Source organism: Erithacus rubecula, assembly GCF_903797595.1.
Source record: "Erithacus rubecula genome assembly, chromosome: 1".
Classification (NCBI taxonomy): Eukaryota; Metazoa; Chordata; class Aves; order Passeriformes; family Muscicapidae; genus Erithacus; species Erithacus rubecula.
The window spans coordinates 38,809,696-38,831,199 of record NC_136658.1 but is presented as its reverse complement, the minus strand read 5'-3'; the positions used below and the strand labels follow the sequence as shown (position 1 = coordinate 38,831,199).

General features: G+C 37.4%; 1 protein-coding gene across 2 annotated transcripts; it reads right to left on the bottom strand.

Moving 5' to 3' along the window:
• Positions 1-450: 450 nt before the first annotated feature.
• CFAP300 (cilia and flagella associated protein 300) lies at positions 451-20,914 on the bottom strand. 2 transcript variants are annotated; one of them, XM_079313515.1, is made up of 7 exons: positions 20,795-20,914; positions 20,273-20,354; positions 18,587-18,659; positions 13,198-13,364; positions 10,879-11,051; positions 5,600-5,666; positions 451-835 (listed from the first exon to the last, which is right to left on the bottom strand). In XM_079313515.1, the coding sequence occupies exons 1-7, from the start codon at positions 20,896-20,898 to the stop codon at positions 704-706; spliced, it is 798 nt and encodes a 265-aa protein (XP_079169641.1). In that variant the 5' UTR covers positions 20,899-20,914; the 3' UTR covers positions 451-703. The 2 variants fall into 2 exon arrangements, with proteins under 2 accessions (XP_079169641.1, XP_079169642.1); XM_079313516.1 differs by lacking the exon at positions 5,600-5,666.
• Between the last annotated feature and the right edge of the window lie 590 nt (positions 20,915-21,504).

The following is a 21,504-nucleotide window of genomic DNA, read 5'->3' as shown; positions in this document are numbered from 1 at the left end:
CGCGCGCCCGCCCGCACCGCCTCCCGCCCGGGGCGCTGGGGGCGCTGCGCGGACCCCCGGATCCCTCTGGGTTCCCCTCGGATCCCCCCAGATTCCCCGGCCCCCGCTCCGCCCGTGCCCCGGCCCGGCCGGCACCGCACCGGCCCTCGCTGCGCGCCCGCCCGCGCCTCTCCTGCCCGCTGCCCGCCCGCCCGCCGCCGCCACGGAGCGCTGCCGCCAACCAGAACTTTTTTTTTCTCCCTAACTTTTATCCCAACTTCCAGGAGGCCGCTCCGCGAGGGGGTGGGGACGGGCGGCCGCGCTTGCCTCCCCCCGGCCCGGAGGGGGCATCGGCCCCGGACCCCTCCCGCGCTTTCTCCCGGTTCCGCAGAGCTTTTCCCGGCTGCGGAGCCTTCCTTGCAACTGCGCGTCGCGCGTCTGTAAAGTGGCTCATAAAAACGACGAGACCTCTAGAGAAGTACTTTTTATTAGATAAAACGGGTGAGAGAAGGGGGAAAACGGCCAAGAAAACAGCTTCAAGAACTATAAATACCGGAAAACTTTTGTCACTAACCACATAGTAACATCTGAGCGAACGGAAGCACTTCCGAGCGTGTCATTAAAGAGTTGAGCTTTCCTCGTCAGAAAACTGTGCAATGTCTACCTGAACCCAACATACAGAAAGCAACCTCACTATAAAACTGGAGACCAGCCAGCTTTATAACTAATTTGTAAATAGGCTTCCACCGAAACAGTGATACAGAATATTCACGTGTCGCTTGCAGGGATCCACAATCAAGTAGGCAAAAGTCTGTAGGTGGCTTTTGCTTGAAGGGTAGCACAGGCCATTAGCATCCTGACAGGGAGAAAAAAAACAAAACCAAAACAGTATTAGGGACAATGGGGATATCTGTAAGAGAATTAATAAAATCTGAAGTTAATAATTTTGTTCCAATTGTAACTGTTCCTTGCACAGCAAAATAGAACAAAAACACACCACAGTTTATTTAAATAGTATTATGTCCCCAAGAGGATCTCAACACTACAAAATGCACATTAATTCTCGCTGGATGTATTAAATAACCTTGAGGTAAATGGAATATTGACATAAAATGTAAAATTAAACATGCAAGCATGTGTTTACACAATTAGAGCCTAAAATACAAATTATTAAATATAAAACAGCCCATCATGTTTCCTTTGAAAGAGAAAAAAAAATAATGTATTCTATATTAATACATAAAGCTGTTCCATCTGTAATTTTTTTCACTTAACATTTGCTAATGCATCTGTTCGGGTTCCAGTATTTGCATTTAAGTGAAATGCTCATTACAGATCACAGTAACAACTTTAGACTATTATTGAAAACATTCTGTGTGCCATTCCTCAGGAAAGGTTTGAAGGGATTCTAGACACCTAGATGTAAAATCCTGGTTCTGAAAAAAGAACATCCAGCTGACAATCAGCATGGCAACTGGACTCTTCACATTAACATCCTACGTCTGCACGTGTCAATAAAAGCTTCAGTGCTGACAGAGCAGCACAGCTGGACACACTTCAAATCCAGTAGAGATGCAGAAACTAAATGGGGGGATTTTTAAAGGGTTGAGTTTTTTTATTTAGTCAGTGTAGGAATTGAACATGTGAAAGATCAATGAATATGTAACTGACACCTCCTTTCTTTTAAAACATACAAGTTTCCTCCTGCTCCCCAACACCTTTGTACAACAGTTGAAGAGATGTAAGTTCTGTTACACTTTTCTTTCTTAAGGGAAATTGCTATATTGCATATATTGTTCATTTTCTCCAGGAAAATTTTAAACTCAAAGACTACAGACTGTTCTGGATTCCACATCTCTTGCATTCTTTGGTTGAAGCTGTCTTCCTTTGCATAAAATAATCTGTCTTTTCTTGCACCAAGGAAATATGAAAACTGTAACCTCTCTCAGTGACTAAGTCACTCAGTTGAGAAGGAAAAGAGCTGGGTCTTCATTTCTGCACCAAGGACCATTTGTGAATTTTATCCTTTAACTGTTACTGGTACCCCACTTTCTCCTGCTATTCCAAGGAGAATTAATCCATTATTATATGTTCTGGTGTCTTTCTTTGGGAGATTATTCATGTGTAACAAACACTGGATTCTCAACTGCAGTAAGGAAAGCAAATTTTAAGATTTTATAGTGCTCAGCATCAAAAGGCCTCTGGAATTTGATCCAAAAATAACCTAAGCTTAGGCATGTAACTGAAGAAAAAAAAGCAGGACAAGATCAACATCAAGATGTAATTTCTAGTTAAACTTTTTCCCATTGTACCAAGGATCCACTCCTGCAGTGGAATTGATGGATGGCAGGTGATGTTTCGAATTTGTTCAACAACTCAAGAACAAAAACAATGTAAGTTCTGGCAACGAGGCATTTCAAGCAATATACCAAATTTGATATCAGGAAAAGAATCAATATAACCTAATTAAATAAAAAATATCACCTAATTAAATTAATTCAAATTAGCAAAAGAGGTCTAAAACCCCTAAAATGCTTGAGCATAAAGGCTCTGATATTTCCAAGCATGCAAGTACAAAGTTAAAAATCATACCATTCCATCTGCAATCACTGCAGTCCCATCTGCAGTGTGGACTTTGGTTCACACATGCAGGGGGTGTAATGATTGATTTACTGATGTTAGAGTAGGATAATTTTATTTTTCCTTTATACCAACAGAGCTGATGATTTAAGAATACATATGCATAGCATAAAACAGAAATAAAAATACTGCTGAACATTCTCAAAACTGCATAATGTAATTGACAATTTTTAAAAATACTTCTTGAATAAACTTTGCATTATTCTGATTTCCAACACTGACACAGTTTGGGTACAGGTAAATAAAGTTCCAAAATATCAGTGAGAATTCCACTACTTCAGCTGTGAAAGTGTTTCATTATATGAAATACTCCAAAGCTCTCAAGGGTACTTGGAGTTCAACAGAGTATTTTGTCAAAAGATCTAAAATGATTTCTCTTGTCATGTCCAGGTCTATCAGGTTTTGATGCTAAAGAGTTCTACAGACATTTTTAAGAAAGACCTCAACAAATCAACAATCACCAACCATATGGAGTTCAACAAGACAAAGTGCTGGATTCTGCACCTGGGATGGAGCAGCCCTGGATGTAAAGACCGACTGGGGAATGAGATGCTGGAAGCCAGTGCCACAGAAATGGACCTGAGGTCCTGGTCAATGGCAAGTTGGGCATGAGGCAGCAGAGCCCTGGCAGCCAGGAGAGCCAGCCCTGTCCTGGGGGCATCAGGCACAGCATGGCCAGCTGGGCAAGGGAGGGGATTGTCCTGCTCTGCTCTGAGCTGGGGCAGCCTCATCTCCAGTGCTGGGGGCAGTTCTGGGTGCCACAATAAAAAAAAAAGACATTAAACTATTGCAATGTCCAAAGGAGGGCAATGAAGATGGTGAAAGGCCTTGAGGGGAAATTGTATGAGGAGTGGCTGAGGTCACTTGGTGTGTTCAGCCTGGAGGAGACTGAGGACAGACCCCACTGCAGTCTGCAGCTTCCTTGTGAGGGGAAGAGGAGGGGCAGGCACTGATCTCTTCTCTGTGGTGACAGTGACAGGACCTGAGGCAGCAGCATGAAGCTGTGTCAGGGGAGGTTTAGGTTAGATGGTAGGAAAAGGTTCTTCACCCAGAGAGTGTCTGGGCAGTGGAACAGGCTCCCCAGGGCAGTGGCCACAGCAACAGCCTGACAGAGTTGAATTGCTTGGACAACACTGTCTGGCAGATGGTGTGACTCTTGAGGATGGTGCTGTGCAGGACAAGGAGTTGGACTTGAGCATCCTTGTGGGTCCCTTCTAACTTGGCATATTCCCTGATTCTGTGAACTATGAATTAAAACCTTGAGACATTTACATCTCTAATAGTGTGCTTTTTTAGATACCATTTTTAAATTGTGCTCAGCTGAAAAAGTCACTTTTATGAAATCAGCTTTTAAAATTTTATTTATTTTAAAAATTATTTATCTATTTACATCAGGCTAGGAGGGTATATAATTTTCTTCCAGATACAAACCTGGAAAACGTGACTTAAAAACTGTCAGCTCAACGTAAGGATTATAATAACACTCCACAGTTATTTACCAAATGAACTCAGAAACTAAATCCACTGCAGAAATGTAGTTACCTCCTTGAGAGAAACTCTTCATCACAAACACAAGACATTTGTGCTCCAGTAAGTGTCCTTCCTGTAAGAGCTAGTAGAGTAGTTTTGATCCACAAAACAATCAAACAGTCTAGACACATTGTTTAAGCCTTTCTGTTTTCTGAGAGAAAATTCTTCGGGATGTTCTTTAAAAGAACTGTAATTTCAGAATTCTCCTTCATCCCTCAAATTTTCAGAATGTGCTGTAATGTCCAATTTTCATCCAAGGCTACAAGGAGGATAATCTGCTCTGCATTAACCCTGAATCTTTTGTACATCTATTTTCTTTAGAAAAAATTGCTATAATTTGTCTGGGGCTTTGTTTGTTTGCTGTTTTGTTTTTTTTTCTCTGTAGTACTGATGATTTTTCATGTATGGCCAACACAGTTAGGGGAGTTCTTAAATGTCCATCTTCCTAAACAAAGAAATCTGCAAAGTTCACATCAATGCATTTGATTCAGAGATGGGAAAGGAACAGTAATTACAGAAGAACATCCAGTTACCAGGGTTTTGCTTTTTTGTTTATATTACAACCCACAACCTAGCAGAAAGACAAATTTTGATACACCCAAAAAGTGTTTATTTTCAAAAGCCTTTTATGAATCACACATAGTACTTAAAAGATGATGACCAACAGATGAACAACTGGGCTATTGGCAACTTACAGGGAAGTTTGTGCAGTCTGAAATGACATCAGCTACTCCTGTTGAAAGTCGGTACATTACCTGACATTTAATTATCACATATTCTGGTTACTCAAGAAGAATTTGGAGTAGTTCATCCTACTGTAACAACTTAAATGACAGATATGCTGAATCTAGTAAACATGCAGCCAGTTCTCAAACTTATCTTGATGGCAAATGTATGATTTTGCAAGGGAAACAGATAGGAATGAGACTTGACAAGGGAGGGGAAAAGAGGTTAGCAGTCATCTCACCACCCCAGCCTTTTTGCATACTAAACTTCCTTGCAGTCTTTACAGAAACAGATGCAATACAAGCTACTCACAAAGCTCCAACAACATTTCAAAAAACACAACTATAAGAACTCAAGAGTGAATCCTTGATCCTTACTGTTAACTCAAGTTTTATTACTATCTAAACCTAGAATTACTCAGACTTTTTTCTTTTTTTTTCATTAACTAGTTTCAGAATGACTATTAAGGCTTCCACTGTAATCCATTAAACCTATTTTTAGTGAACTACCAAATAAAACTTTAGCTGGTGGTTACTAATGAAGAGTTAGTAAAGAGGATGAGAAACAGGATGAGATCAGAGAAAGAGTTAATGACTAAAAAGGTAACAACTATGGGAAAATAACCCATTACAATGGAATATTACTTTTTCTTTGTCAATTCATTATTTTCCTGTTACGTATATTACTACCAGTAAAATCCCATATAAAAATTATTAATACTTACATATGCAGACACTCTGAAGACCGTAGAAATAATATGTATATCTTTTGTTTCAGGGTTCTTTTGAACACTGAAATACAGGGGTATAACACATACTTAATATATATCATAAGTGCTGATAATTAGACTTTAATTTATTAATTACATTTTAAACATATGAACTGTGTCCTTGCTCAAATTTTATGAAGATCAAATTTATAGCTGAAATTCAACTTGTATCATATTAAACATGAAAAGCTATGTGGCCATTGTTAGTAACATGGTTATTATGACATTTTAGTGAAAAATATTAATATATCTAGTCATCTGACTTGGCTTCACTGTTCTCAGCTACTAAATCACAGCAATATTATCCTAAATTATTCCAAATATAGAGTTTTCATTTTGATAGATATGAAAAATTATGCAGCTAAACATGTAATAAAAATCTTTTCACGTATTCTTTGAGAAAGAAACCTGCAAAGTGAAATGCATCGTAATACAGACTACAAGAAGTAGTGGCAGTACTGGTGAAGAAATACATTCTTTAACTCATTTTTAATTAGTATATAATTATAGTTTAGGTTTATTTTTTCTCCTTTGTGATTTTGTATATATAGTCAGCAATGCAACTTGGGATGGAATTAGTTCTGAGCTTTTATATTTCTAGACTGTTGTCAAGATTGCCATTTATTTAATCACATTTACTAGTAACACTGAATATTATTGCAAAGAACCTAGGCATCTCAACCTGTTTATTTTAATATATCATTTTTCCTCATGTCTGCTTTAAGTGATGCTGACGTTTCTTCAGAAATTAGATCATGCAACTGCTATTCATTTATCTAATTTTGTAGATTCCCATTTACATTAACTCACTGTGGAACAGCTGAGGCTTAAAACTTCCATACTTACACACTTCCAAGAATGCATAGCTCAAAACCTGCCTTGTCACACAAAGAAAGGTCTCAGTATAGACAAGTTACAAGAGGATGTGTGAAACACAGTTCAGTTGAACACCACACCAGGTCCAAGCTATGACAGCTGATACCAGTGCTTTGGCAAAGCTTCTTTTTATAAGAACAAAGGAAACCCAAATCAACCAACAGCACCTTTGTTGATTCAATCTCTGCAGCCAATAAAAGAGATTGACTCTCCAATTAACTGATTTCATCTGCAGAATAAGGACACAGTCCCGTTTCAACCTATGGTGTGAAGCTGATCTTCCCTGTGGTCAGTCAGTAATGAGGCTTTCTCAGAACTTTTTGTTGCATCTGACATGTTGATATACTCAACAGTGGATAAAGACAGCATTGCTGAAACTGGTAGTGACCCCAGTTGTCTGCTTACCCACCCCTCCAGAGATGATTGCCCTCCCAGCAGGACAGCTCAGCTACTCATGACTCAGCTTATGAACCTCTGCAGTGTATGGACCAGCACATTAAGCCAAACTAACACAGATGTCACTTTATGCTGACACATCAGGCTGCAACTGCAGCAGTTCAGAAACTCTTCATCTCTGTGGAAGGAGTGACAACTTTCAGAACAAGGCATAGAGGATTAGTGGCACTATTGCCTTCTACCATGTATCACCACCCCCAAAAATCAAGTTTTATTTAAGTTACTCTGGCTTCATATTCTTCTGTCAGAAAGCTATGCTATCAATTTGTGGTTCCTTAATTTTTGTGTTTTATATATATATCTAGGACACCAATGTAAGAGTTGACAAAGAGTAAGTCTTCCTATTCATTCTATGACCTTGAGAAATTTTTCCCTTGTGGTTAGCTTCCTGTAAGTAATTTTTCAGAATGTTTATTTTGAGTACTTTGGTTATTTTTTAAAGCAAAAATTGTATCTGTTAAAATCAGATGAGATTCTTCCTTTGCTGACTTGAAAGAAAACAAGAGGCTGCCTTTGACAAGCTCATTTGCTCTGTTTCTTTTTTTCCCCTATAAGGTTTTAGACAAAAACTATCTTGTCCTTTTGAAGAGGATAGTATTTCCTTAAAAATAACGTTCATAGCCCCCTGTTCTTCCAAACTGTTAACTTTTAAACTATTAATTTTAATGTGCATCTATTTGCTCTTTTTATGAAGAGCAAACATCATCATGGTCTTTCTATTCACTTTGTGCTTTACTTATATCTTAACCTTACTGGCAATATTTTAATAGGCTTTCCAAACAATAAAAGAACAACTTAAAGCTTTCACATACATTCATTCATTATGGGGGAAAGGGCATGGAGATTAAGAAAGGAGAATAAAACAATCACTACAAGACACTACAGCAGCTATCACCATGGAGAGACACTGTCAGAAAAATCAGGGGTTAAGTACAGAGGACAAGATTTATCAACAGAGATTCATAGATTCTATTATAATTAACAAGTTTCTGTCATGCAAATATATTATTTAAATCAAAGTATTACAACAAGGGATTTGAAATTGTTTAGGTTATACAGGATACAACACTAAACACTAGAATTTTGGATGGATTCAGCTGATCACAGGCTAATTACTGATGGGTTAGTAACAGACGAAAGTTGTGCATTAATTTTTTTAGTAAGAATATATCACTTTTTTTGCAAAGAAAAAATGTCTGCCTTTTATTAGCTGTATTTGGAAGCCCCTAGCTTGTCAAGTATCTAGAGCTGTTAATTTCAAAAATATTATTGCATTCTCTCCTAATAAAACAATGTATATAGAAATGCTTTAGTAAAATGAAACCTCAAAACTTTCAACACTATTTTGAATGCTAGTGCCTTGGAGTTAGAACTCAGGTATGGCCAGAAAAAAACCTTGTAATAAAGACAACTAGGGAAAAGCTCATGAACAGGTCTGCTTCTCCCAGCAGCAAAGGCACTTCTGTAGAACTCTGCATACCAAGGCTCTTGTCCATGAGGAATATTGTAACAGGACTAAACAGTGGTAGTTTATACATCCATAAGCTTACTGTTATTAGACTGAATTCATCTTTGGCAACTAAATTTTCAATGCACACCACCAGCAGCTAATAATTACTGAAGTATCCATTTGTTTTTTACCAAGCCTTCTGATCCTCAAACATAAAAATTAAACCTTAAGGACAGTAACAGTTTACAGAATTTTTAATACCATGGAGAAGCTTTTAATATCACTTTACAAAGAGTAGAAAGTGTCCAATGCAACTATAATCCAAGTTACAACGAAACCAGACAAAGGATAGCAGTCTTGAAAAGAATTTTAACAAAACTTGGCATTCAATAGGAATTTGAGGGTGAATGTTTTGGTAAACAGAATTTAAGAGATTACTACTATCATTAGCAATCTTTTGTTGAAAATAAGAGGCTAGAAGAAAGAAATTTTAATTGCTTTATTTTCTGGTGCAATTTGGGCAAGAATGAAGTAACACAAGGCAGAGCATGGACCAGAAATTAGAAATTAAGTCAAGACTGTCATTAGTGTCCCTATTCAGAGTCTGTCACCATCTTTTTTCTCTTAACACAGTGGAAATAAAACAGAAGCATCATTTTGGATAAACTGGGAGCAGGGGAAAATGTGACCAAGAAAAAGACAACCATGATTCTGAAGGGGGAGGAAAGGTCTGAAATGTCAAGATCAAAAGCTTTTCTCATGGGACTGACAAAGAACTCAATACCAAAGGAGAAAGATAAAAGATTCAGTGAAATGGTAAGTTTTGTTTTCAGCTGGTAACCAATACTAACACTAGCTCCTCTGGCAGTGAAAAACTAGCAGATATTTACAAGCACAGAAACAGAGAGACACATGGTACACAAATACTGAAGATCAGTTACGTCACTTCAAAACTTGGGAGGAGAGAAAGCAATCAACCAACTAGCAAAAAAACAAAACAAAACAAAACAAAAACCCAAACAGCAAAGCAATAGATTTTGAAATATTTTCTCCTAAATATTTTATAAAGGACAGAAGCAGCATACAAGAGAAAAATACAAAGTGTTAATAGGAACAGGTTGAGAATACAGAAAAAGTAAACTTTGAAAGCAGGATGAAATTGTGGGAGGTTCTTGTCAGGGATATCCTTATCAAATTTTAGAGCATGAAATGGAAAAAGAATGGAAAGAGGTTTAAGGTGATAGGGAGGTAAAGAAAATGAGTGGCTCAGAACAGAACTTGAACATGTTTAGAATAAAACAACTCAACAGCAAAGGGGAGCAGTAAAGTGAAGGAACTGACTGGATTTGCACTTTGTCCTAGATTAATTCAACAACAGAAGAGCAGAAACAGCTGCAGTCAATGCAGAGTCACCTATGGCCCAGGACTGAAAGAACAAGCAGCTTGATTCAAGTGAAGGGTGAACAATATAAAAAAAAGGGAGGGTAGAGCTAAATATTGATGGATCCTTTACTCAGATGCTGTATTTCTGAAGAACCCACTTGATTCTCGTCTATGTATGAGATGAAAATAACAAAACTAATCATACTAACAAAAATTTTAGTAATATATTTTTCAATCTTAGCTTAGCTAAGAATGAGTCTGTATACTCAATAACTACATTTCATTTCCCAGCACTCAGAATATAAGAAGTTTAGTCAGTCAGAGAAGTCAGCATATGGATGCATCAAAGCAGGGCAAAAATTGTGTTTTTAGTCTGATCAATTACCTCTAATCTCAATGGGATAAAAACACCCTCACATAATGTTCCAAACAATTCCTTACAGTAAACCTGGTAAAAAATGTGTGTTAGTTCACCATGTCATACTAATAGCAAGATTCTATTACCCTTGGCTGTACACTGTGAGAAGTGTATTGGAAGAACTAGGAAGATCAGAATTCAGCTGTATTAAAAAAAAAAAAACAACAAAAACAACAGGGATAAAAAAATATATGGAATTGAAAGTTTCAACAAATTATTTAAATTTTTAATTAATTAATTAATTAAAAGCAATCCAATTGAAAGTAGCCCAAGATAATACAGGCAAGACTTAATTGTCGATATTCTATCAATTATAGTGGGAACACAGTCTGTTGCCATATTTTCAGCAGATGATTACAGAAAAAAGTATTTTAAAATTTGAAATTAATTATAAACCATCAATGTCCATAAATGTAATATAAAAAATGTTCTTATGTAAGACTGATGCTACTAAAATTGCATCTATTTTGCCACTGAACTACTACCATTCTTCCATGGTATTTTGAGAGTTGGACACATATAAGCTTGCAGGTGGATTAAATAACAGCCCTATTTTTGAAGCAGTAATGTACAATGAACTTACACAAATCGACACAAAGTATCTATGGACAGTACATGTACACAGCTGTACAAAAAGTGAGTAACACTTACCTCACCAAGTCTTTATAAAAAGCTTTTGTAGTTTCTAAATATGGGTCAATTACATCTTCAAACTGGCAAAAAGTTCCTCCAATGCAAAAATGCTTAAAAAGGCAGAACAGAAATTCCTCACGATCCAATTGAGTGAATATATCATAGTGGTCAGAATCCTCCAGAAGCAAGACCTCGTGAAACAAGGAAAAAACAAAGAAAGTCAAATTGATAAAAATTTATTTAAGATTCATTTTATAAATAATGCAACTAGTATGCTGTATGGTAAACACAAATTACATCCATATAAAATATGGATGAGGGACAGAAATACATGTTTCTAAATCCCTCTTCCAGTGATGCAATTAGGTTCAAAATTCTTACAAATAATATAAATTTGTGCCCAAAAGACATAAAGGAATATTTTTTCAAGTCTTGTTATTTCACTGGTTAATTATCTGTCATGCTAATGAAACCATCAATCTGAAAATAATCTACCTATATTTGATATGTCAAGTGTTGTTAATCAAATTGGTAATTGTTTTTGGTAACACTTGCTTTTTCACTTTTAAATTGACACAGTTATTTCACATTTGTAAAAGAATCCTGAGGATCTCCCAGAGGAGATCACTGAAACTCCCAACATTCTTTATTGTAGATTCCAGTGAGCCCTGATCTGTAGCCTGGATTAGCCAGACATGCATCCAGCTGCCTTCATGCATCTCACCTGCCTTTTGCTGAGGTATTATGTGACCACAGAGGACTTGCTAGATTAGTGTCAATACTGGTTCATGTAAATGTGGACAGGAATTGTAACTCACAATGGCCACAAGATATTTGGGTCATGCCAGCCAAACTGCAGATGCAGTCTAGGCAAACTTAAGACATGAGCTCACTGCTCTCTGGCCCTCTTCATAACAAAACTACACAACCCAAGTAAAAAGGGGCCAGGACAGCAACTGTTCTGGATGGTCACCTCATATATATCCCAGCCTCCTTGGCTGAAACAAGAGAAGATAGGAAAGAAACATGGAGTCTTGCAGCCAAGGGCCACCCTTTGACACCAGGAGACAATTTGGTGCCCCCTACAGTCTTCTGTCCTAGAGCCCTGACTAATTAATTTAAAGTTTTGATGTCATCCCTGCATTTTGACTTAATCTTTCTGCTGTCTTAGGAGTAGGAATCACCTTTGTTTCAAACCAGTGTTAAACCTCAACTTGCAAATGCTGACACACACATCACTTCCATGGGAAGCAAACTGGGAAGACACTGAAACCCCAGTAATTTCTAATTTTAAATGTTGTCTCTAACCTTCCTACACACAATATATTTAATTTCCAGAAAACATTTCATATGCACCCAACTTATAAATAAATACATAGTATTTTGAACAGCTAGGCTACAAACTACATCTGAGATTCAAACATGAGCTTGAGTTCTCACCTTTTCCCATAACTTTACAAGACAGACCAGTATTTCAGGCCACATCCTGTAACCAGTGTCACTGGTTCAAATACATTGCCTTCAAAGGATTTGCCAAGTGCAAATGAGTGCAACTCTATAATTATTTAGTACTTATGTTGATTATATATACAAGGAAGAGCAAAATCCAGTTCTCCCACACTAGGCTTTGCTAATGCTACACAAACATAAGTTTAAAAAATGGTTTTAGCTTATGAAGTCGAAAGAAATACAGTAAAGACATGCATTGATTAAAAGAGTGCCACTCTTAGAGATTCTTTTTCAGATAATCTGCTGACACTTCCACTAGAGTATAACAAAGTTTTACATTTTAGGCCTGTTCAGGAGATGTATTTAGTAATTTTCCAGTATTGTACTAAAAAATAATTTCCTCTTTCATAGTTACTCTTGCTTCAGAGAAAATGTATTAAGAAGGTTTTCTTTAAATGTCTTCACATATGATATGATCAGCATTTCTGTCCAGGAATGCTTCAGGATGTAGCTATGGAATACATTCAATTTCATCCACTACAGCTCTGAGTATCACAGCACCTTCTCTTTGGCACCCTTTCTTCCCCCTCCTAAGCAAATGAGCAGCTGCATTTCCCCACATATCCCCCAGCAGTGACTGCCTGAGACAAAGGTGAGTAGAAGAAGCCTTTACCTTTTTCTCCCATCTAAAAATGAAAGAGGACTCACCTGGAAAACAAGTAATTGCTTTCACATATTTATGCAGTGCCTCAGTGGTTTTTAAACCATAGCTATTGTTATCTGCTTTTACCACTTTTAGAAAAAAAAAAAAAAAAACCAAAAAATGTGTCCTTATAGTACCTAATAGAGTAGGAAAAGTGATAATAAATTATTTATTACTATACTGACCTTCCTTAATTCATCAGCAATAAGAATATCATCATAATAGTCATCATAACATTTCACAATAGTTCCAGTTTCTCTAACAATTCCTTCAGAGTACAGTCGATCAAAAAATGACATGGAAATCTGTGTGCAGGGTACCACTGTGGCTTCAATTTTTGTCACTTTAGAACCTGGAAGATGTAGAAAGCTGGTTGCATATTTCATGTTTTTAAAAAGACCACAGATCATATAAGTATGAATCAATCACAGAGTCCCTCAAAGAAAAGAAAAAATAGCCAAAGAAAGAAGGAAAAAGTGTAAAGCAAACATTAAATTCATCTGAGTACTACTTTCCATTAAGGCTCATGTGTCTGCTCCCCCTGTCGGTAATACCATCAACCGAAACCAGGGATAGATGGAACACCGTGTGAACCCAGCATCCCATTAGATCACACCCTTAGAAAATCATCCTCCACAGCTTAAGCCTCAAAGCATCTGAGGACATATGCCAAATTTGGCATGAAGGACGGAAGTCAGTAGATGCTAAAACACCAAAATGAACACAGCCTCAAAGAATTTTTGATTTCTTAAGCATTATATTGAACTTCTCTTGTACACACTGTAAGCTTTATTAGCCAGCTATTTCAGAACATGAGAAAGAGACTGTCAGCACTTCCTGTCTGAATCTGGAGTATTATCTCTGTAATTATTAAATGCAGAATATATTTTTCTTTGTTTCCCCCCCCCCCCCTTCTGCTTGCAAATCATCCAAGGTTGGATCCTGTTGCTCACAGACATCTAGTGCCATTTGAGATGCACTACAGGATTTTCCTTAAAGAGGTATCAGTCCATAAGGACACATATCTTCTCTCTATATACAGTGTTACATCTACAAATCTGTCTGCATGGTGTTGGATAGCATGGCATCTCAAATAGCATTAGGCCCCATGTTTAAGAAGCTTTGGACTCAGCCCAGTTGTGTCTGTTCTCCACAGTCCAAGTGTTCAGCCCAAATGTTAGAACATGTTCTCTGCCCATTTCCAGGTCTGCCTGAACACCCTTCAAAGTGCTTCTGAACAGGAGAGGGGAGGAGAGCACAAGGGCAATGTGTCCCAGCAGAGAGAATATTCACAACATTCCAGCTGTCCATGAGTTTATTCTTATCTCTTCTCCTCTGTAGGTTCCCTTGATGGGAGACTGGCCAGCAACATCACAGTATCTAAAGGCTTTTTACCATACAATTAAAAATAAAATTCAGTGCTGTCCTGACAAACTGACCTAAGGGATCACTAAGCATTACTATTTAGGAAATGTCCATATTTTCCTCTATATGACAGTATTTCAGGAGCAGAAGCATCCCAAAAATGGATGCATGAAAAATGGTGCTTCCAAGACCACCTACCATTTCACTCAAATCCTAATCTTCAAAAGCACAGCATAACCTAAATTTTCTCTTGCCCCCACACCTGCAGAAAGCCTTGGGATTTCTGCCACATGCTATTATATAGAGACTATTTATTCACAGGTTAAGTAGGGCTGGCATTTTAATACCTGAACCTGGGTAAACTGTATCACCCAATCAATCAATACCAGGAAAAAAAAAATAAAGAGAACTTATAAGTTGATAGCTTGAAAATATGGCTACTTAAGCTAAAATACTGACAGGAAATTTTTGAATTATTTTATTGGACCATTGTGATGTCAAGAAAATCTATTAAAGATAAAAGCACAGCATTTAATTGCTTGGCTTCCTGTCTACAGACCATGGTTATGAAAAAAGGGTACCTTATATTAAAGAACAAAAGGTTTAGTACCTTCTCCTACACCTGTACACTCATTGACTATAAAAAAATAATCATATTACATAACCAAAAAAAGTCAGAAAAATCATGAACTACAGTCTTACAACCTATGAAAAAACTTCAAATTGATTTATACATTTTATTTGTACTCCCTCCCACCCTCTCACTTCCAATTTCCTCTAATTTCTGATTCTACATCTCCCTTTCACTGGGATCAAATTTTTATTTTGTAAGGGATTTAGTATGAGCCAAATCAGCTTTTATCACATAAATTATTTTGAAATTAACATCAAAACCTGACTTACAAACATCAGATTAGTCAATGAACAAACATCAGATGCTAAATGACTCGAGAAAAATTAAAGATCCAGTTACTGAGCTCAAAGTATAGGAAATTGAACTATTTATAGGCCTTAAAGTGTAAGGATTTTATTGGTGGAAGGGAAAGAGACTTCTACTCTGAAAAAAGGTTTTATGAAAACTTTAATAATGAAAAAAGAAAAAAAAATCAAGAGCTTTAATCTATTCAGTAGTTCAGAAAACCAAACTACACATGGAAAAGTTTAAATACACTTGAAGGTCCTACTCTCTATTTGAGAGGTGAGATTTGAAATTCAGAATTTCCTGGACAAGAGTGATAGGTTTTAATAACATTATAAAATAAAGCAGTAAAAGAGGAAGAAGAAACGCCTTGACAACTCTACAAGTGGAAAACAAAGAGCTGAGAAATCCTGAAATAGTTTAGGCTTATTATAACAGCCAACTCTGGAATATCTATAAAGTGCTGCCAGTATACTTTTAAATTAACACATTGCATATCTAGTATGGGACAGATAAACCCTGGATTCAGTATATTTAGAATTCCTCCAAAATCTAAGGAAGTTTTTTATGTCAGAAAAATATCTTGTAACTTACTATTTACAAAACAGGCTATATATAATGCAAGTTCAGTGCTCAGTATTAAAAAATAGGGTACTTCAAAAGCAAAAGGTGTAGGTTGGTGATTTATGGGTTCATATGACATCTAAAATTCTTCAAAATTATAAGCTATAATAGTAGTTTAAAAATTGCTGATTTAAGATTATCTTCCAGATTTTAAAATCCCATTCTACAGAAACAAATCATTGAAGCTTCAAGCACATATGGAAACTCAAGAATCCTTTTTTAGGCAAATTCTAAGTTTTTATTTACGCAAATAGATGGTAACTTTAGCCCTTTGAAGATAAATTTTCAAGTGTTGAGCTTAAGCAGATACAGTCCTGCCTCCCTAAGACTGCTGACAGGTGCAAGGCCAGCAATGTATCCAGGGAAAAACAACTATTTAGTTCTCTTTGCAGCTATTTAAAAAACACAAGACTCAATACATAAATAGGTATGCATCAAATTTGTTCCTTTTGCTGCTTCTAATTTTGAAATATCAGAGAAACACATGAATAGGTGGCTTAAAGCACATCAGAAATACCAGATACTCTGCCATGCAGTCAGAAGGAGGGGAAAAAAATTCCCCACTGCAACAGGCAAAAAAGTTTGGTACAAGACTAGGTCATTAAGTATCTTCTGATCAGAGGAAGTAGCCTAGAGAATATCCTCGTGTATCATTTATCTAAAATGTTTTATGTCAAGCAATGTTGAAGCTTGAGACCTTGAAACAATTTTTATTTTTATTATTGTGGAATTCTACCAGGACAAAAAACATAGTAAATGTAAAGGTGAGAGAGGACCATAGACTTGAAAAAGAAAAAAAATTATTGTGAAAACAAACACTACTGTAATGTTTTATTAATTTCCTTTAAAATGCTGACACCTTTCTGTGGGTCCAGGAGAAGGGAAGTTTCTATGGATCTATCTAAACCCCACCTATATTACACATTCAAACTATCTCCCCCATAAAGAAAAAACATTATTAAAATTTTTGATTGTAACAGAATGTGGTATTTGACTCAATGCAGACTATGTATTTTCTTCAGATTTTCTAAAAAACAAAATAAGCATGTTTCCAGTATTTTTTTAACAACAGGAATGTTGTTTCAAAGTTACTCCACAGTGATAAGCAAATGGTATATCTGGATTAATGTATCAGCACGCCTGAGGTAGAAAATACTAGAAGATACTTTTTACCTCCTCCCACTCACAGCTAATTCTTACTATATTTTCAAAAATGCACATGAAGACTAAGTATAGAAAAATGTGCCAACATTCCTCACCAAAAATAGGCAAAGAATGGGAAGATGAAATTTTAAGAGCAAACAGGGTATACCAGCTGTTCAGGGTTTAGGAAGAGAAACCTTCCAGTCCTTGGGACAAAATGCTTCACTTCTGTGTGGAAGAAGATTGAGCAGAACCAAGAGTTAAGCTGGGTTACTTGGCAAGAGACCCTTCACTCTTAAGACAAGGTATGTAACCTACTGACCTCTACTGCAGGGACTGTCAAGTTGTAGACTAGACAGATAGTCTAAAAAAATCCTGTCTAAAGGGAGAAAAGCTTTACTATTGGCTTAAAATACATCTATTTTCTTTCTGCTTGCTAGAGAAAGAGGTACCTAATGGGGTACTTGAGATATTTTTTGAATTTTATATGTTTCAATTGTTTTAACAGTTGGGTGAAGTGTTTGGAAAATGGATTTTTGCTAACAAAAAAGTGGCAATGCCTAGTGTCACTGTATATAGTGGGAAAAACCTATGCCAATTCCAGAGAGCTGAAATGGAAAAGTTAGAAAATTCCTAAAGCTCCATTAAATATTTACACACAGTAATATTTGCAGACAAACCAAAAGAAACAAGGACTTCCCACTACCCTCTTTTAAGATATCCCTATTATGGAAAACCACTTTGGCAGTATCATTGATCATACTATGCTTAAAACACTATTACATTATCACATGCAATTGCCATGAATTCTTGTGTGCCTTTTACATAATGAAAAACGCAATTTCAAAGCAGTGCCACAAATTTGCTGTTTGCATTTGGCCTTGCTGCTTTAGTGTCTCATCTGCATCTCCAGACATAATGGAGTGTGTTCAGAAATTTCTGATATGGCAACAAGTTGAAGTGAATCTCATGGTGTGGCTGCAAGTGGAGCAAGCTGTCCCAAGGGGCTCTTCTGTGCCTCCATCACCACAGCTGTACAGAAGCAGATTTACATGAGCTCAGGGTGTGCTCTACCAATCCTCTGCTCTCAGCTTTGATTTACAGCAGAGCAATCTTCTCAGACCTGTCCCAAGTCAGGTCGTTGCATCTACAGAATGCCCTTCTCTAAATGTTATCTGAATAAGGTATTACTACAGTTCCACAAATAAGGCAGTTGTTTATGTCTGGATACATGATCAGGTCAACTGGACATCAAAAGCCATTTATAAACAGCTTCAGGTGCTTGATTTATGGAACAATGCAGGTGTCAAAAGGAAAAAGGGCATAAAAGGTAAGAATTTAGTTATTATGCTCTAGAAGTAGAATTTCTATTACTTAGTAAAAGAAGTAATTCTTTAAGATATGTCATCTAGATGAAAATACACTTATATGAAGTGTCATTATTAGAAAATGGTATTAGAAAATTAGGGCATAATAGTTAAAACACAGAAATTTTATTTAAGATTAGCTTATTCTAAATTTACCCAATGTAGTCCATTGTCCTGAAGCTGACAGCAACTTTAAACTGGAGTTAACACTTTGATCATTAAAAAATGCCTATAATATGCAAATAAGAGAATACAAGTTAATGAAATGAAACAGAAAATCATCAATTATAGTGTCTTAGATACTTTAAATCCAAATTATACAGCTCTAATTAGTTAGTAGATTCCATATGACGTACCAGTTTCTGTACTAAGCATCACACCTCCAAATCCATAGGTTTTAGTAACTCAGTGTAGCCAATGTGTTTTATACATAAAAGATACCTTCAGTTGCATATTTATATTTGTAGAATTAAAGTTTTATAATAAAGCAGTTTTAGTCCCAAGAACACACAAAAATGTATTAAATTCATGGAGGTAGAGAAAATAGAGGAAGAGATGAAGCAGTTCTATCTCTGCATACAATGTTGTTGAAGTTAAAAATGAAATGCCAAGTATGATTTTAAAATTTACTCTTTATAAATAAATTTGAAGCTTGGAGAAGTGTAGACACACAAAAATGATTAAACAGATATAGAGGAGATATGTAAGTTATTAAAGGGATGGAGGATATATTCCACATAAGATTTGAAGAATTCAATCTTACTGATTTATCAATTTAACAAAAAGGAGACATGCATAGTAATGTTGATAGATGGCAAGTTTTCATGATAGATAAGGCAACTAAGAAAACTCACACTTATGCATATGAATACAGAGTGAATAATCACTGAAGAAACTGCTAAGAAAATGAAATGATAGATCTTTCAATTTCTCTATTACAAAATTTCTTTACCACCCCTCTGGGATACAGAGAGATCAGACATTATATGTAATAGTCCTTTTTATCCCAATTACTTCACAGCTCTTCAGATTTCATAACTTCATAGTGATATCTTTACATTTTTACTTCAAAAGAGACAAGCATTGAGATGGTAAATGGGTATTCTGTAAACTTCAATAATTCGACATGTTTATCAGTGGAAGATGAAGTAAATATTGGTGCATTTCTGTATTAATTTCTTTAAGATATAAAGAGGCTGAATTCTTTATGCAGGATAGCAATATAAAGTAGATATGGCAAATAGCAACAGATGTAAAAAACAAACCAGATGTAAAAATCATATTGTTTTTAAAACCACAGGTTTGGGGTTTTTTCTGTCAGATGAAGAGATTTGACTTTGCAGACAACAAATCAGCAAGAGATTTGATTCTCAAAAAGCTGGGAGTCCAAAATTCTAGTAAAAAGCAATGGTATCCAATAAATTTCAAAATTTTTATTTCTAGATACGTAGTGCTCATGCACATCTAACTGCACTATGAATTTACTGTGAGAAATTTACTGATAGCTGTGAGCATGTACACTGTTTGAAGCCTCACACTAGGTTGGACTTCTCAACATGAAGAGCTGAGGCCAAGATCAGCATCTAGTTCAGATTTCCATTCTTGGGAATCCTGAAAGGCTAAATTGTTCCCTCTTAAAGCAGAGTAACATTAGTACAGACTAAAATATTTTTACTGGACAATACAGTTAACCCACAATGACCTGAGCACCACACCTAAAGCACCTCTTTTTAAGGAGACAGTGTGCAGGCCAATAGCATTCAATACTCTACACTGTTTGCTGTTATGCAGTTTTGCAGTAGCTGTAATTTCATGGGGATAATACAAAGGATTTAGAACTACCATAAGAAACTCATCCTTTTGATAGTGCTTAAACGGCTGGTCAAAACTGAACGCTTGTGCTGTGATCCTGCCTTGCATGGACCTGAAATTAAAAAAAAAAGAGATTAAATATTCTGAAGACAAACATACAGCCCTATTCTGACCAATTATACTTTTTTCCCCTCCCCATGCTCAGTTACAAGCGCCTCCAAGCCTTGGTTGCAGGAGCTGGAGCCCCGCTTCGGAGCTGAAATAGATGTGGGCTCACTGTGGGGGGCGAGGACAGACGCCTCACACCTCGGAAGGAGCGCTTTGCCCGCCTGGAAATTATCAAAGCGACTTTAAATTAGTGGTTGAGGGGAATAAATTTATAAATTAAAAAAAAAAAAAAATAAAGAGAGAAAAAAAAAGAGAAAGAGACGCGGACCCGCCGCCACCAGGGCGGGCGCCCTGCTGGCGCAGTAGTGGCTGCAGCCTCAGCACCGCCCGCCTGCTCCCCCGCGCCCTTAGACAGACGCATCCCGCAGCGGGCGTTCCCCGCACCATTTGAGGAGCCGGCCCGCGATGTCCCTGTCCTGCAGGCAGGAGAAGGTTTTCTTCGGCAGGGCTCGGAACACGAGGCGGGCCCCGCCGCGCGGTCCCTCCATCTTGCGGCGGCCGGCGGTTGCCGTGGAGACGCGGCCCGGCCCCGCTGCCGCGCGTTCCGCCGCCCCGGCGCACTCTGCTGTGCCCCTTCTCCCTGTTGTTTGCCTACAAAATCCCTTTATTCGACACCAGCCTTCTCCCCTCTCTTCCTGACTCTGCGCCAGCAAAACTGAGGCTTGCCCAGCAGGCCGAGGCAGGGGCTGCCATTGCTGCCTTTGCCAAGGCCACCCCAGTGTGCCGTGACACCAAAACTAACCAGGAAAAGGTCGAAGTGGTGGATTATGAACTTCTGGAGAATCAGGGCTGCTGCTTGCTTCCCAGGATGCAGAGCCATTTGGGAATAGCAAAACTGTGCTTTCAAACTCTTCCCAGTCGAAATTAAAGGAAAGACCATTGTTACTACAGGAAATTAATTCTTCAAGTCTAGTAAAGCAAGGGACACCTTGCACAGGTTGGCGGATTTCCTGCCCTTTGCAGGGAGAGCAGTGAGAATTGAAGGCTGCTGCACATCTCAGCTATATCCTTCAGCATCCCAACCCCTCCAAAGCCTGTGCTTGCTTAGCCACAAATTTCCAACACTGTAATTTTCTCACTAATCTATTCCTCAG